The sequence below is a fragment of the Ovis aries genome, chromosome 18 (genome assembly GCF_016772045.2).
Source record: "Ovis aries strain OAR_USU_Benz2616 breed Rambouillet chromosome 18, ARS-UI_Ramb_v3.0, whole genome shotgun sequence".
Lineage (NCBI taxonomy): Eukaryota > Metazoa > Chordata > Mammalia > Artiodactyla > Bovidae > Ovis > Ovis aries.
This window is the reverse complement of record NC_056071.1, coordinates 32,843,931-32,861,731: the sequence shown is the minus strand read 5'-3', so window position 1 is coordinate 32,861,731 and position 17,801 is coordinate 32,843,931. Positions and strand designations below refer to the sequence as shown.

The following is a 17,801-nucleotide window of genomic DNA, read 5'->3' as shown; positions in this document are numbered from 1 at the left end:
AGCAAATTCTGGGAGACAGTGAAGGACAGGGAAGCCTGGCATGCTGCCGTTCATGGGATCGCAAAGACTCAGACATGACTGACTGAGCGACTGAACAACAGTGAAATTCACCTGGAATTATCATACATTAGGGTTTGGGAAAAGCATTAAGAAAAACAGTTCCCAGTAATCATTTCTCACCATGTCCTCTTTGCCTGTCCACCACATCTGCACCCAGAAGTCATGCTCTATCTTGCTTTTACTTCCTGAATCACATCTCAGAGAGTTTCTTTTTCTTTTTCTTTTTTTTTCCTTTATGTCTATCACCTCTGACACAGTCAGAGAGCAGCCCTGATGAGATTCTGTGTAGACATCACTTTTTTTCCTTGTTCCAAATTGTTTATTTCACATCAGCACTCTTATTGAATTCAAAACATCTGACCATTAGACTCCAGCAGAGCAGAGGGCTAAGGCACACCACAAAATGCTGACTTTCCCTCAACTACGAGACAGAGAGGGCTAAGCATGATGACATTTTTAAGTATTTTAGGTACATACGAATGGTAAATTCTGCTTTATAGCTGCCTTAGCCTCAACATCAGACTATAGTGAGGATATCAATGCAGTTTGTTCTTTAGCACCTTTTTTTTTTTTTTTTTTTGAAATGACTACATAAAGTTAGAAGATTCAGTTTGAGTTTAATGTTAAAAAGGAACGTTCAGGTAGAGGATATAGAGGTGGTGAGTTGTTATTTTATTTAAGTGCTGATTATCTGTTTTCTTTAAAATAATATATTAGGATTGCGACTAGATCTTTTGTATTTGGGCAAAATTGATTTTCCTGTTTGGGGCAATTGAGAAATGATACTGTGAATAATGAGATTATAGGGGAAAGAGTGGCCTAAAAAAAAAAAAGGCAGTTACGAAACCACTGGACCTTGAAATGGAGAATCAGCTTCTTAATCCCTGGCAGAGTACGTGTTCTTCTGCCGTTCTGCACCACATGCAAGTAACTTGTGTTTCTGGTTTTCATGTCTGATGACAGCCTGTGTCCCCCTCTTTCACCAGTTCCTGACTTAATATAAGACCAGTTCTGATCAGACCAGATGGTGCTTTACTGTTGGCTGGCTTATCTGGTTTTGATTACATAGAATTTTCTAACTGGGCAAAAGCAAAGCTGGTGGTCTCCACTCTGACTATAGCTAAGTGTCTTATTTCTGAATGATGTGTCATGACTGGACCATTTAACTCTTTAGACCTTTAGTTCATGAGAAAGAGATTGTTATACCACTTGAGAAATGATGGTAATGATGTTCTAGACCTAAGAGTTTCTAACACTGCTTCTTAACTACAGCTGAGATGTAGATCAAGTCTCCAGAAAGGCTAAAGAGGAGGCATGGAGGCAATGAAAACCAAATTCTTTTTGTCAGAACTGGTAGTAGAAAGACATGTACTTGGTTTGCCCTGTGCTTCTGTCTTCCTCTGATACCACCACAGAAAGCAATGATGGCCAGGAGTGAGTGAAAAGAAGCATTAGGCTTGGACAACCCCAAAACTTGACTTATAGAGTGAGTCCCAATGCACATGAGTCAGTGGTCTTAGAGATGTTCTGGAAATGGCTTCTCTGTTGTGATAGTCTTTAACACCCAACAAAATATGACATTTGACATAGTAGCAAAAAGCTGTAGTGGAAAGAGCAACAGACATAGACTCTTAGCTCATTGTTTAGGTCACAGGTTTTTTTTTTTTAAATTTATTACCAATATTGCTTGGGAAAGTCAGCTCTTTCTGTGCCCCAGTTTCATTGTCTATAAATATAATACGTGATCATAGCAATAACCCTGCCTCTGTCACAGAGATATTGTCAAGTTCAAGAGAGAGGAAAAAAAAAAAGAGAAGCTATGTTTAAAAAGCTTTAAAAAATTTAAAGTGCTTGTGTCTATAGGATCCTATATCACTGCTTCCTATCTTTGTGGGGATTTATCCATATCTTCTGTGTTTTAGGTATTTAAGGGCTTCCCTGGCAGTGCAGAGGCTAAAGCGTCTGCCTGCAATGTGGGAGACCTGGGTTCGATCCCTGGGTTGGGAAGATCCCCTGGAGAAGGAAATGGCAACCCACTCCAGTATTCTTGCCTGGAGAATCCCATGGACAGAGGAGCTTAGTCCACGGGTCGCAAAGAATCGGACACGACTGAGCGACTTCACTTTCCCTTTCTGTGTTTTAGAACTAGATGGACCTGATAACAATCTGATTTTCATTCTTCACAAATATGTCAGAGAAGCAAACATTGAATATTTTACCCAGGCTTGAAATACACCTGTTGTGAAATGAACAGAGTTCTGTGAAAAAAATAACATGATGGGGAACCTACTTGGATACGACAATCACAGAAGGTTTTTCAATGGAGATGACATATAAGCTGAAACTGGAACAGTGAGCAAGAGACAACAATGAAACATACTCTCAAACACACACATAGGCAAAGGGAGTTTCTACGAAGGGAATAGCATTTGCAAAGGATATACAGCGGTTGCTGTTTCCCAGGAGGAAAGGATGACTGGATCCTGGGGGACAAAAGGGAGAATGGAATGAGATGAGAATGGTACAGGTACTTAAGGGCTAGATCATCCAGGACTTTACAGGTCACTGTAAGGGACGTGAGTTTTATTCTAAATGTGTTGGGATGCCATCAAATTTTTATTTCATTGAGGTATAGTTGACATGCAATATAATAATTCAAGATTTATATACATTACAAAGTGATCACCATGATGAGTCTAATAACCATGTGTTACCATACGATGGGGAAACAATGGAAACAGTGACAGACTTTATTTTGGGGGGCTCCAAAATCACTGTAGATGGTGACTGCAGCCATGAAATTAAAAGATGCTTGCTCCTTGGAAGAAAAGTTATGACCAACCTAGACAGCATATTAAAAAGCAGAGACGTTACTTTGCCAACAAAGGTCCATCTAGTTAAAGCTATGGTTTTTTCAGTAGTCATGTATGGATGTGAGAGTTGGATTATAAAGAAAGCTGAGCAGCAAAGAATTGACGCTTTTGAATTGTGTTGGAGAGGAGTCTTGAGAGTCCCTTGGACAGCAAGGAGATTCAACCAGTCCATCCTAAAGGAAATCAGTCCCGAATATTCATTGGAAGGACTGATGTTGAAGCTGAAACTCCAATACTTTGGCCACCTGATGCAAAGAACCGACTCATTGGAAAAGACCCTGATGCTGAGAAAGATTGAAGGTGGGAGGAAAAGGGAACAGCAGAGGATGAGATGGTTGGAGGGCATCACTGACTCAATGGACATGAGTTTGAGTAAACTCCAGGAGTTGGTGATGGACAGGGAAGCCTGGCGTGCTGCAGTTCCTGGGGTAGGACATGACTGAGCGACTGAACTACCTGATCATACAAAGTTCCTGCAATAATATTGACTGTATTCCCTATACTGTACATTACATCCCCATGACTTATTTTATAACTAGAAGTGTGTGCCTCTTAATCCGCTTCACCTATTTCATCCAGCCCCTCCTTTTGCCTCCCCTTTGGTGACCACCAGTTTTTTCTCTGTATCCATGAGTCTGTTTCTGTTTTGTTTTGATTGTTAGCTTTGTTTCTAGATTTCACATATAAGTGAATCTTAGAATATTCGTCTTCCTCTGTCTTATTTGACTTAATATAACACCCTTTAGGCCCATCAATTTTGTTGCAAATGGCCAAAGTTTGCCATTTTATGGCTATGTAATACTCCACTATGTATGTATACAACATCTGATTTGTCTGTTCATCTATTGATGAACACGTAGGCTGCTTCATTATATTGGCTATAGTAAGTAATACTGGAATGAACGTAGAGGTGCATGCTGCTGCTGCTGCTGCTAAGTCACTTCAGTCATGTCCGACTCTGTGTGACCCCATAGACGGCAGCCCACCAGGCTCTGCCATCCCTGGGATTCTCCAGGCAAGAACACTGGAGTGGGTTGTCATTTCCTCCTCCATGCATGAAAGTGAAAAGTGAAAGTGAAGTTGCTCAGTCGTGTCCGACTCTTGGCGACCCCATGGACTGCAGCCCACCAGGCTCCTCTGTCCATGGGATTTCCCAGGCCAGAGTACTGGAGTGGGTTGCCATTGCCTTCTCCATAGAGGTGCATATGTCTTTTCAAATTAGCATTTTTTGTTTTCTTTGGATAAATACCCAGAAGTGGAATTGCTGGATCATATGGTAGTTCTGCTTTTTGATTTTCTGAGGAAACTCCATACTGTTTTCCACAGTGGTGGCACCAGTTAACATCCCAACCAGCAGCCCTGTTTTTTGCACATCTACACCCACATTTGTCATCTGTTGTCTTTTTGAGAACAGCCTGTGAAGTGATATCTCATTGTAGTTTTTATTTGCATTTTGGAGAAGACTCTTGAGAGTCCCTTGGACTGCAAGGAGATCCAACCAGTCCATTCTAAAAGAGATCAGTCCTGGGATTTCTTTGGAAGGAATGATGCTGAAGCTGAAACTCCAGTACTTTGGCCACCTCATGCAAAGAGTTGACTCATTGGAAAAGACTCTGGTGCTGGGAGGGATTGGGGGCAGAAGGAGAAGGGGACAACAGAGGATGAGATGGCTGGATGGCATCACTGACCCAATGGACATGAGTTTGAGTGAACTCCAGGAGATGGTGATGGACAGGGAGGCCTGGCATGCTGCAGTTCATGGGGTTGCAAAGAGTTGGACATTACTGAGAGACTGAGCTGAACTGAACTGAATGATTAGTGATGTTGAACACATTTTTATGTGTATGTTGGCCATCTTTATGTCTTCCTTGGGAAGGTATCTATTCAGGTCCTCTGCCCATTTTTTAACTGGATTGTTTCTTTTTTCTGATACCAAGTTGTGTGAGTTCTTTATATATTTTGAATAGTAACCCTTCATCAGAGATATCATTTGCAAATATCTTTTCCCATTCAGTAAGTTTCCTTTTCAGTTTGTTGATGTTTTCCTTCACTGTGCAAAAGCTTTTTAGTTTTGTAGTCCCATTTGTTTATTTTTGCTTTGTTGCCCTTGCCTAAGAAAATAGATCCAAAAAATCATTCCTAAGACCAGTGTCAGAGAGTATACTGCCTATGTTTTTGTCCAGGAGTTTTATGGTTTCAGGTCTTATATTTAAGATGTCAATTCATTTTGAGTTTATTTTTGTAAATGATGTTTTATTCTTTTGCATGTGGATGCAATGTGGAAGTTTTCCCAACACTATTTTTGAAGAGATTATCTTTTCCCCACTGTGTATTTTTGGATCCCTTGTTGAAATTAATTGACCATATATGCATGAGTTTATTTCTAGATTCTATTCTGTTCCATTGACCTTTGTGTCTGTTTTCTTTTTGTGTGTGTGCGCCAGTACCGTACCATTTTGATTACTATAACTTTGTAGTATAGTTTGAAATCAGGGCATATAATACCTCCAGCTTTGTCCTTCTTTCTCAAGATTGCTTTGGCAAGGAGTTCTTAAAAGATGGTTCAGCCTTATGTATTCCAGTTTGAATGGTCAAGCTGGTTAAAAGGCCAATTTGGGGAAAATCAGATGTCCTGGTGAGGGATGTTATACTGCCCAGAATGTGGCTGCCTCATGAAACCTCCCTGACTTTCCCCAACTTTATTTTGGTCCTTAAATCCACACCCCCCCCCCCCCCCCCCCCCACCCCGCCAACACACACATCTCAGATGACTCCTGTGTCATTTATTCTATTATGCTTTATTTTCTATAGCATCATTCTTATCTCCTCCTCACCAAAGTTATTGATTGAGAACCACTTCTTTCTTAATATGTGAAAAATCCTCAAAATCCTCAAAACTTCCTTCTGTATCTTCCATCTAATAAATGTTCCATAAATATTTGTTACATGAGTAAACACATAGTTCAGGAGCTCTTAGCAGTCGAAGTGCCTCCAAGTCAACTGGAAACATTTAAAATATGGATGTCAGGACTACATCCCCAAAGATTCTGACTGACAGTGTTGGGTATTTTTGTTGCAAAACTCCCAGGTGATTTTGATGTGTGGGTCGGAGTGGAAAATTAGGGGATGGGGCTGATTATGGGTAGTCTGCAGTGTTACCTGGGAATATCATCATACCCTCTCTACATGTTTGCATATTCACCTTTTCTTCATGAATGATGAACCTATGATTATCTCACCTTTAAAGTTTTTCAAAATAACGAATATGAAATCTACCCTACAGGAGCACTGATCCAGATCATTTGGTTGCATTTTCCAGAGTGTGCTGTAAACTAGCTTCCCTTGGGAAGGAGAAGGTGAATTGCTGTTTTCACTAGACATCTGGAATTTGACTGACTGACTTATTTTTAACAGCTGTGGATCCGGAAAACACCAAAATAGAAAGGGGTTAAAACATGGCTTCTTCAAACACAGAACTCGGAAAGTCTGGCGATGGCATGGTTGTGCAAGTGTTTTGATTTCAGAAGGGGGAAGTCTTCATTTAATTCTATATAATGTGTATATAATGATATAATTTTAAGGCACCTGCTTCAAAATAGAAAGTGGGATGTTGGAGATAATAACACTAAACAAAAATTAAACTAAACCGGGCTCAGTGCCCAGGAAAATTATCAGATTCCAAGAACTGGGCAAGAAGTAAACTAATAGAGGGTGAAAAAAGCAGGAATGGATGAAGTCATATCTGCCTCTGTTAAAAATGACCGTGAAGCAATGTGATCGCTCTTGAACAATTCCGAGGGGCATTTGCTGGGTGGGTGGAGTTCCTGCCCTTCTCATTTTCAGTGACGAACTTCCAATGGAACTTACTCTCCTAAAATGTCAGTCCCAAACATGCCAATAATTACAACCATCATGAATAATGTTTGAACTTTTATAATGCTGTAAACTAGTTCGAAATAAGTGGACCAGTAATAAAAGTAAGAGTTAGCTGAAGTCAGAAGGAAAACCTTCATGTTTCCCAGGATGCCTAAATGTCATGTAATTTACATAAACAAAGAAGGAAATCCTCTTTGTGTGTTTAGGGGTGTGGGTCTAATACAGGAACCCATGTTTTCCTGTTATTGCAAAGCATTCTTTAATCTTTTAAGCACATTTTAGGACCCACATATATGCCAGGTGTGTTGTTTCCTTTGCTATTAAAACAGCAGAGCAAGGTATGACTATCAGAGAAATTTAGGAGAGCCCCTTTTGTGTCACATAGACACACAAAATAAATGAATTAAGTGGATAGACAGCCCTGGGTAGACTGGTAATATTGCATGAATTTAGTGAGGGGAATGATTGTTCCTCATGGACTTAAATAGGCTTATATTTGGAGCTGTAGGCCAGACAGGCCATTTGTGGATGGAAGACGATAACATTTCCTTGATGTTGGGTGTTTAAGGGGTGATGATTCTTTAACCATGAAAGTAAATGCAATTGGTGTGAAATGTTCCTAAGCATTTATCCAAAATATAACTGAATAATGGGCATTACACCTAAGGATTATTTGAAATTTAAAAAAAAAAATGTTTGCTAAATTCTGGCTAGGAACAAAAAGAGAAAGTTGGACTGAGATCCTAAGAACAGCCCAGGCCTAGACCATAGGGCTGGTCACTTTCCCCTGTTGGTCAATGTTTTCCTGCCTAAATGACCCCAGACACTGAAGCTGTGATACACTCTGCTGTGTGTGAAGGAGAGCCTTCTTACCACCAACCATAACTGGCACAGGTACTTTCTGTCCTTCATCCCGCAAGGATTCGTTTTGCCATCTGTTGAGCATTGCATGGTTATTTCAAAATGTGGAATCTGCGGGCTGCTTTGAAACTAAGAAAGAATGTCACATTGATGTACAGGCTTACTAGGATTGCATTCATTAGGAGGAGTGCTTTCCACTTTTCCTGCTTCTTTTAATAGCATCAATTCTATTTTAACTTACAATTCCTACAGCCAGAGCTCAGGAGGAGCTTTGAGGAAAATCCTTTTAAAATACTTAATTACCTCCCCTCCCTTGAGGCTCTAAGTTAAGAAGTAAGCAGACAGGCAAATGTTCAGAGTGACTCTCTCCTGCTGGCTGGTGCTTGATCTCTGTCTGAGAAGTGAGAAGGTCCATCCTCGGCGTGGAAGGGAGAACTGACCAAGGCTGAGAGGAGGAACTGCCGCAGGCCTGCAGTTGTGGTAGCCTAAGGAATCATAGGTGGAGGGGGGCGGGGGTTATAATCAGATGCAGATTAGATGCAAACTAACTGTACTCTATGTGGAAGCTGAAACTCCAATACTTTGGCCACCTGATGCAAAGAACTGACTCATTTGAAATGACCCTGATGCTGGGAAAGATTGAGGGCGGGAGGAGAACAGGATGACAGGGGATGAGATGGTTGGATGGCATCGCCAACTCAATGGACATGAATTTGAGTAGACTTCGGGAGTTGGTGATGGACAGGGAGGCCTGGCGTGCTACAGTCCATGGGGTTGCAAAGTCGGACACGACTGAGTGACTGAACTGAACCATAAGGCCAATTTTTTTTTTTTTTTTTGAGTGAGGTATTTCTTCTTATTTTATCACTGAAGCCTGGAATACTTACACTGGACTATAGCATTAGAAATATACATTGTAGTTGCCTCAGGGAACCAGTGAACTGTGCCTTTAAAAGGTAGCCTTTCCCAGCCACCCCTACCAGATGCTCTCAGCCCTTTGTGCCGCTTTCCCTGCTAACCATCATGGTTTATTTGGAGCCTCCATTAGAGGGGCTTACTATTAATTGTCCCTGTCGTGTTCAGCGTGAGTGGATGAAGGCATCAGTGAAGCTGCCCTTACAGTTAAAATTATATTGTAACTGCTCGAGGGTGCAAATTATAACATCTGTTCCTTTTGAGTTCGCCTCTCACTAAAGGCACACATATTCATCCATTTCTTGTTTACCTCTGCTTCTCTTTCTCTCTGCACTTCCCTCCCCCTCTCTCTTCCTCCCCTCTATATTGACACTGATACACATGTATACACACACACACAAATATGTCATTTTTTTTCCTCTCTTTTATGGCCCATATGCAAGTAGGCATAAGACAGAAACACCTGTGAGTGTGAATTCAGCCCATCCTGCACACTCACTGATCAGAGTGGTCTTTTCTTGGCAGTGACCAACAAGAAACCCACGCAGGCATCCATTACGAAGGTCAAACAGTTTGAAGGCTCCACGTCATTTGTGCGGCGGTCACAGTGGATGCTCGAGCAGCTTCGCCAGGTTAACGGCATCGATCCTAATCGGGTGAGTGAACTGTCCAGTGCTGAGCCGAGGTGTTCTTTTCTCACAGTGACTCTCTCATTGACCTTGGCAGAGTGGTGGGTGTCTGAGTCATTTTTGACAAGGCTATTTCTCTGTTTCAGTTATGTGGCTGAGACTTTCTGATTCCTGTGCCTGTCTTGTGGGAAATTATAAATCTTTTCATCATGTTGGACAGAGGCACCTAAGGAGATGCATATTGAAGAAATACTAGCTACCTTCAATACAAAGAGCAAAGTGCCAAGTGCAAAGTTAAGATATCACATCTATGATTATCAGTATGAAAACCCATGTTCATCAAAGTTCCATCTGCCTCCTAATGCAATCAGGGATGAGGTTTATTTACCAAAAATCCAATAAATGAACTGCACATTAAAAATGATGTATTAGAATTCCATTGGATTTAATAAATGAAACATTTCATCGTAGAGTTATGTATGCAAGTAAATTCCCTTTGTTTATACACTAACCATATATCAATGATGAGGAAAAATGAAGTGTAAAATGAAACTATACACTACAATAATAAGGGATAATCTTTCCCTACCAAAGGTTAGGGACAAGATTAATATTGTTCAGTGCCAGGAACCTGAAGTAATCCTTTCTTGAGCAATGGGAAAGACCATGTGTAGTCTGAAATAGGATACAAGTTGATATGCAGTTAAGCTAAAGGGACTTCTGTGCTCCTAGCTTCTTGGGGACATCTCAAAACACTGTGAGACAAAGAGATCTGCTTGATAAAAGGAGAAAGGTGGACTCTCTGTGCCCCTAGGTGCTAATCAAGATGAATCTTGTGATTAGGAACAAAGTCTCAGAAAGGTGTTTTAGCCTTTATGAGTCTTAATATGGTAAACTGGAAGCAGCAGTTTTTTAGAGATGGATATCATTCGTTCTTTCAATGTCTTTTCCAGGATTCTGCAGAGTTCGATTTGTTGTTTGAAAATGCCTTTGACCAGTGGGTAGCCAGCACAGCCTCAGAAAAATGTACCTTCTTCCAGATCCTCCACCACACCTGCCAGCGCTACCTCACAGACAGGAAGCCGGAGTTTATTAACTGCCAGTCCAAAATCATGGGAGGTGAGTGGGCGTTTGAATGACTTTAGCCATCCCATTTCCTTCCACTCGCTTATACAAAAAGACTTAGGTGCTCAGCAGCATAATTAAAGACCAGAAAAGAATCCGGATGCTCAGAGCTGGACCACCTGAGGACCATTCTGGGAGTTCTTTGTATGCTAAAGACAGCGTGGAGTGTTTTCACTCTTATCCAAAAACCGATCTTTTTAAAGGAATTAACCCTTTAGATAAGATTATTTGTACCAGGAGAGGAAGCCTGTCTCTTCATTAGAAAAACCTGTGCATTTGGTCTCCTCACTACCATTTCTATCATTTCAACACAGGACACTTTTAGAGTTGTTTTTTTCCTAGTATTTCTCAAGATGTTTTGCAACTATTGATATGAATGTTCTACAGATCTAGTTCCTTCTCACAAATAGCAACCAGTCTCTCATTTATTCCTTAATTGGCAGACAGAGCTGACTTAGGATGAGAGCTGTAAGCCAGCCTTATAGGGGCAAGTACCAGTATGGGCAAGTTAATGAGAAATGTTTAGAGGGTGCTTAGCACGTTTCTTCTAGGTGGCATTTCTTTTCAGAGAATTGAAACTGCTAAAAGTATAAAGCCTTGCCAGTCACTCTGAGTTGAGGAAGAGTGTGTATATCATTGGTCTTTTCACTGATATGTTCTCCTGGTTTTGAAAGCATCTTCTAAAAAAAAAAAAAAGTACCAATTCTGTCTTAATCAAATGTCAAGTGAAGGTCACATTAGAGACATTACACTTTCCCCTTGGGCTGTATATATCTTTCATATGAACATGAGGCAGAATCCATCATCCTGTCCTAACAGCTGCTGTGCACACTGTTCCTTTACCGTTAGTCCACTAGATGTGGTGGGAGAAAATGCTGTCAGCAATTCATTATTATCCGCTAAAGTGTCAGTGTGCTTCTGACATAGGAAGTTCCTCGCATCATATGAACCTTGAGAAGTCTCTCAAATGCAGATGCAGACCTTGGTGTTAGAGCTTTTTTAATTAGTCCTAGAAAAACAGAAGAGGTGATGAGTACATATTTTCTTCAATGTGGCTGCATCCTATGGAACAAAAGTGGAAAAACTATTAGACACAAATGTTGAAAGAAAAGGAAATATCAAACACTGACCGCTTACTGTTTGGAAGATATGAGGTAGAACCCCCTCTCCTGGTCTGTGCCACCAGTGCTGAACAAATGAATTGTGCTTTGAAAGTCCAGCCTTAACAGACTTGGCCAAAGGTCAGAGGACCCAAGGCTGAGGACCACAGATGGCCATGTCTTCAGGAAATGGAAAGTTGGCAAGGAAATTCCAGCTTTCCCTCATTCTTCATTAGAATGTTCTGTACCATCCTAGAATCAAATTTGCTTCTTGATCTTATGCTATGAAACCTTTTCCCTGTCGGCAGAAGTGTAGTATGGTCAGTTGCTTGCCTAGCTAGCACTTGAGCAGAGTCTCCTCTCAAAAAACATCGTGACATATGGATTTGAAATTTCTGTTGCCCTTGGAGACAGACTTTCCTCGAGCGCTCCACTCCTCCAGGTGCCATCCAGGAGGCAGAGAGCGCCAGAAGCAGAAGTGGTTCCGTGGGGATGACTGCATTTCCTCAGAATGGAAATGGGAGGCGGAAGAAGGGTGTTCGGGTGCGGGGAGGGGACAGGCTCTTTCCACTGTCCTGTGAAGGTTAAGGAGAGCTTTGGGAGCTTCCCCTCCTCCTCCCCGAAGGGGCTCTCTTCCCTGTTGTCCCTGAAGCTCTCATTTCTTCTCTCAGAACAAGCCCTTCCTTCCTTCCTTCACTCTTGGCTCATCTGCCAGTCACACAGTATGTAGGTACTGAGCGTCCACTCTGCGCTAGTCACTCTCTACATCCCTGATGTGGAGAATTATTCTATCGCTGGCCCCTTAACAGACCCTAACTGCCACCACGCAAACCCCAGACTGGCAGGTCCCCAACAGCCTTTCCATATGCGTTGTTGCGTGCGTGCATGCTGGGTCGCTTCCCACTCTATGCAGCCTGCCAGCTGCTCGACCCAGTATTTGGATATCTTCCACCACCCTGTGAACCCCAAATTATGCCGAGTTGAGACAAGAATCTGCATGTTCAGTGTTAAATTGTTGGTCTGTGTAGTGCATAAAACTGAAGACTGATTTCCTGTTGTAAGAAAAAGTTCACGAGACCAAGTCCAGAACTCTGCTTCTGTGACCATGTGTCTCTCTTCTTCCTTAGACCTCAGTTTTCCCTGATGTAACATGTGGAGGTTAGTTTAAATGAGTTCTAAAATCTGTCAGGCCTGTCATTTGAGAATCTATAGTTTTTGAGGTATGGCTTTATTGTATAGGTTAATCACTGCTTAATAATCAAATAAAAGATTTCATGCGGTTAGATACTGCCTAGTTCTAGATTCTAAGGAAGGTCAAAACGCTAGAACTAAGCACATTGTATTTTGTTGGCAGCACGTAGTGCTTAATGAGGACAGCCTGTCTTATTTAAACAGTTGTCTTTCCTTGATAACAGTTGTACCAGCACACCCTGGCTAATTAGCATGCTGATTAGGCTTCCTTTCTGCCAGTTATCACAATTCAGAGACAGAAAAATTGTGTGGTTTTCAGGTCACTGCATTCTGACACCTTTAACTTTTAGGGTACCTACCCCAGCTTCAACAGGTGAGATCTATTCCAAATTTCAAAAATCTTCTGGTCTGTCCTCGGTATGGGCCGCAAGTGCTAGACGTGGTGGTTTTCCCCGCTGTGAAATGTGATAGATCTTGTTAATTTTAGAGAACTGGTAAGTGTCAGTATGCTGTCCTCCACCTCCATTCTGTACATATGGTATCTCATTTAGTTTTTACATCAGCCTTTGGAAATGCAACTTATTATCTCCATTTTACCGAGAAGGAAATAGGATCAGAGGGATTAGTAAATAACTTGCCAATGGTCATATAGCCTTTGTCCTCAAGTGGCAGAGCTAAAATTCAAACATAGGTCCTCTCTAAGAACATCTTTTTCGGGGCCACAAAATGGTACATTCCAGGGAACATCATCGATACTGTCTTTGGTATAAATGTTGCTCCCTAAAGTTGTTTAGGAATTTGGGGACGTATTTTAGCCAGCACATTCCTAGGTATTAAAAAAGGGAGCTAAGTGGAGAGGGTCAGAGATATGAGAAGTTTTAATGGTTTTCCTACTTTTATTGCAGTATACAATTAATATAATTACTTAAGCACTTTTGTTTCTGCCCTAAGAATGAAGGAATCATCAGGACCTTTAAAATAATCTTGCTTGTTGTTTCTTTTTTTTTTTTTCATAATAATTTCAACATATTAAAGAGATGAAAGTGAGGCTATTTTACTCAATGGGGAAGATGCTGGAGTCCTGGCCACTCACCAGGCCTCTTAGGTACTTTGTTTCTAATCCAGTCTGTCCTTGGGAAAACTGAAGCCATTTGAATGATATTTTGAAGAACAGATCTGCCTGACTGAACCACACTTTCTTTAATACCAGTTGTGATAGGATTGTCATTTACGTATCTACAATTCCATGAAATTCTGCTCTGATATTTATTGATTGTGTATATTCCAAATGGCCAGCTGTTTCTTCCTCTCTTGGGGAAAGTCAGTTACACTGAAATAAATTCTTTGGCTTGTCTGAAATTCTCTCCTCCAAACATGTTATTTCCTTATCTCCAGAGGACAGACTTGGAGCTCTGATCTTCTGGTGTTGGTTATAAGATCCAGGAGATATGTCCAAAGTCTGCAGTTGTGAAGACCCCCATAAATTGGAAGAGGGAGGGATGTTCTGAGCAGGTGTACAGCAGGAAGCATTGGTTTCTTCAGTTAGCATCTTTTCAGCCATCTTCTCTTCTTTGGATGCTTAGAAGACTTTGTCCTCAAGCCTTGGTTATTCTTACTTTCCACTCTACCCACTTTACCTCTCTTTTAATTTATTTTAATTTAAAAAATACAAAGTCATTCATTCAGTTGCTGGGTCCCTAAGCTACCAAGCCGCCTACGAAGATGGAAGGCCGAGGTGTAGAGCCAGTCTGGCTGCTGACACGTCATGTAGCGTTAGGAACAATAGGACCCTGAAGGTGAAGTCTTAGCTTCATATAGCTTACTTTTTCTAAGATAGTAGCTTTTTTCTGCCTGTTACAAGCAGAATAGATCTATGATAATATAGATGATATACTGTCTTGTCTGGATAAGGAAATGGCTGCCCACTCCAGTATTCTTGGCTGGAAAATCCCATGGACAGAGGAGCCTGGTGAGTTACAGTCTGTGAATTCATAAGAGTCAGACACGACTTAGCAACTAAACCAGCCCCACCACTATTATGATGATATGTTTGTACTACAAAGATGCCTTGAAGGAATTAATCACATATGTTGAACTTTAGACTCTAAAAGAGACACTTACTTTCAATTAATTTATTTCAAAAAAAAAAAAAAAGCATGGTCTGCCCCAAATAGTAGCATCGGTTTACTTATAACAGACCTGTTGTATTAAGTCTAGGTCCCAAGGGGAACTTTATTTTGCTCTCTGCATTCTTCTTAATAAAATGTGATCAAATCCCACATAGTTCCCCATGGTTATTTTATTTACACTGACCTTCTGTAATGATTACTGTTGCCCTATTATTTTTATGCCCAAATCTGTGAACTAAGGAAATCTGGAATGGTTTTGGCAACTTCTATGTGGAACCACCAAATAGATGCTTTGTAAACCTATTTTCTTTTTTGAAAAGTATGGTAAATTATTTGCAGAAAGAAAGAAATTTATTCCTTGAGGCAAGGTTCCATTTAAACTGAAGCATGTCCTCCAGTTTTCTTGGGTTCTGAGCCCAAGCACCTCTGGCTAACTCATTCAATTACTTCTCCCTCTTTCCTCTGTTCTGTGTGGGTCATCATTCAGTGAACCCCATCTAGACTGTTTGAGGCCCAGTTGTTCACATAAGCATTTACTCAGCACCAGCTGCCTGTCAGGTTCTGAGCTACCTGTGGACATCCAGCAACCAGGTGGGCACTTTTGCCAATTTTACTTACCTTCCTGGGGGGGGTCATTAGATGTAAATAGATATCAAACAATATGATACACCAAGGGGATGGCTGAGCTGCATTTAAAAGGCTAGTTAAGAGTTGACAGACACATAAGGGCAGGATGAAGTGAGTTCTGTCTTGCAACACTTAATCCAGACAGTGTCATTTCAGTGTTGGCTAGATTCAGAATCTGAAATGTGGCAGACTGTTTTTCCACAAAGCAGACTATTTGTAAGTGTCATGTATTTTTATCATCACCAAAGGGTATTTCTTTAGCATTGTCCATCAACGTGCAGACCTTCAGATGAGGGTATAAAGTGCAACCCTGTGAGCTCTACTAGAATTCCAGGGACACATATGTCTCTGATGTCCCCTTCATAGCAGGCTAGCCCTCATTCACCCCTGCCGATTGGTATGCTAAAGTGAAAGTCACTCAGTCATGTCCAACTCTTTGGGACCCCATGGACTATACGGTCCACGGAATTCTCTAGGCCAGAATACTGGAATGGTGGGTAGCCTTTCTCTTCTCCAGGGGATCTTCCCAATGCAGGGATGGAACCCAGGTCTCCCGCATTGCAGGCGAATTCTTTACCAGCTGAGCCACCAGGGAAGCCCTGGTATGCTAAAGGAGAACCGAATGGCTTTCCTCTGGAGTCCCCTGGGGTGGAACAGAATCTCAGGATGCAGACTGTGACTTTGTATTGTACTTTTCTCCCAAACAATGTAGGAGCATACCCCTGAGCAAGGTCTGCGAATATTTTACCTTGTGAGTGCCCTGGGTGTGGGCGTGTGTAAGGTGAGGTGACAGATGGTGACACAGAGCATATGTATGCGTCCTGAGAGTGTGCTCTTTTAAAATTTTTTTATTGAAGAATAATTGCTTTACAGAATTTTGTGATTTCTGTCAAACTTCAACATGAATCAGCCATAAGTATACGTATATCCCCTCCCTTTTGAAAGTCCCTCCCATCTCCTGCCCCATCCCACCCCTCTAGATTGATACAGAGCCCCTGTTTGAGTTTCCTGGGCCATACAGCAAATTCCCATTGGCTATCTATTTTACATATGGTAATGTAAGTTTCCATGTTACTCTCTCCATACATCTCACCCTCTCCTCCCCTCCCCCCATGTCCATAAGTCTGTTTTCTCTGTCTATTTCTCCATTGCTTCCCTGTAAATAAATACTTCAGTACCATTTTTCTAGATTCTGTGTATATGCGTTAGAATACAATATTTATCTTTCCTAAGAGGGTTCTTATGGAAAAACAAAAGTGATGTATAGGGTCGTTCTTAATCCAAATATATTAATAGAGTGCTCTAATAGAATCTGTCACATTTGCCATGATTTTTATATTTCTTCCTCGTGTCTTGATGTTTTCTGTCAATGAATAGTGGTTTTGTGGGATGTGAACCTTGCACTCCTACACGTACTCTGACCATGGGCACAGTATAAAGAGTCTCTTATTTCTCAAGAATACATTCATGTGTAATTTTGCCCCCACCACTAAAACTTTAACACATTCAGGATTCAGCAGATATGCAGTAATGATCACAATTCACATACCAAGTTGAATTGTATTAAAAAACCATATTGTTGATGATGGCATGTAGATACAGATCAGGGGAAGAGGCCAGGCTGCTTAGATCATTTACTGTTGTGAGAGAGTCAGGAAGTTTCCCAAGAGTTGTTAAGATCTAGAGGAATCCATATCATAGCTCCTCCAGTGAGTTTTTGTTGCCCTTTAGGAAATAACAAAGGAACAAACTTCAGTTATTCTCTACCATGTACAAACAAGGAAAGTGATTTATGAGGAATTGCCTGAGATCCCATAGCTCATGAGGGATGGAGCTCTACCATGGTCGGGGCTTCTCATTTATTCCACGTCCATTCATTGGAGACCTGGACTTTCAAGTTCCCTCAATAAACCCAGGCTTCTTTTCTTTATGTTGATTCTGCCAAACAGAAGAGATAGTCCCAATTTAACAAGATATGTATGAGACTCAAATTAAAAATTCCATTTGGCAATTCTCTGTAGATGTCTGTTAGTGATATTAAACACATACAGACTTAGCCACCACTCTCTCATCACTCCATCCTCTTTGTTGCAGCTAATACCATCTTTTCCTACAGAGCTTGATATTTTATATATGACTTTCTTTTTTAGAAACTTTTTGGAGAGAGTTAGAAATTAAAAATAGAAACCAAAGATTATGCATCAATAAGAATAACAGTACAAATATTTAAAATATACAATTGGAAAAGCCTAGTTTGGAGACTTTTTTGTTTTGGTTATTGGGATACCACCAGTGTAACTACTGCGTCAAACACAATTGAGATATATGGTGCTACACAAACTGCTAACAACCATCTGACATTGACTGAGTGCTCTTAGGAGCAGGACATTGTAGCAGAAGCTAGGAGATGTCTAT

The 17,801-nt window shown here is 41.1% G+C and overlaps 1 protein-coding gene across 4 annotated transcripts in view; it reads left to right on the top strand.

Annotated features, from left to right (window-relative positions):
- STXBP6 (syntaxin binding protein 6) overlaps positions 1–17,801 on the top strand; it is a 269,178-nt gene that overhangs the window by 202,857 nt on the left and 48,520 nt on the right. For all 4 annotated transcript variants that reach the window (XM_042235279.2, XM_027957218.3, XM_060401441.1 and 1 more), the window contains 2 exons: positions 9,111–9,241; positions 10,168–10,333. In XM_042235279.2, coding sequence (XP_042091213.1) covers positions 9,111–9,241; positions 10,168–10,333 — 297 coding nt within the window. The remainder of the gene's footprint in view (positions 1–9,110; positions 9,242–10,167; positions 10,334–17,801) is intronic.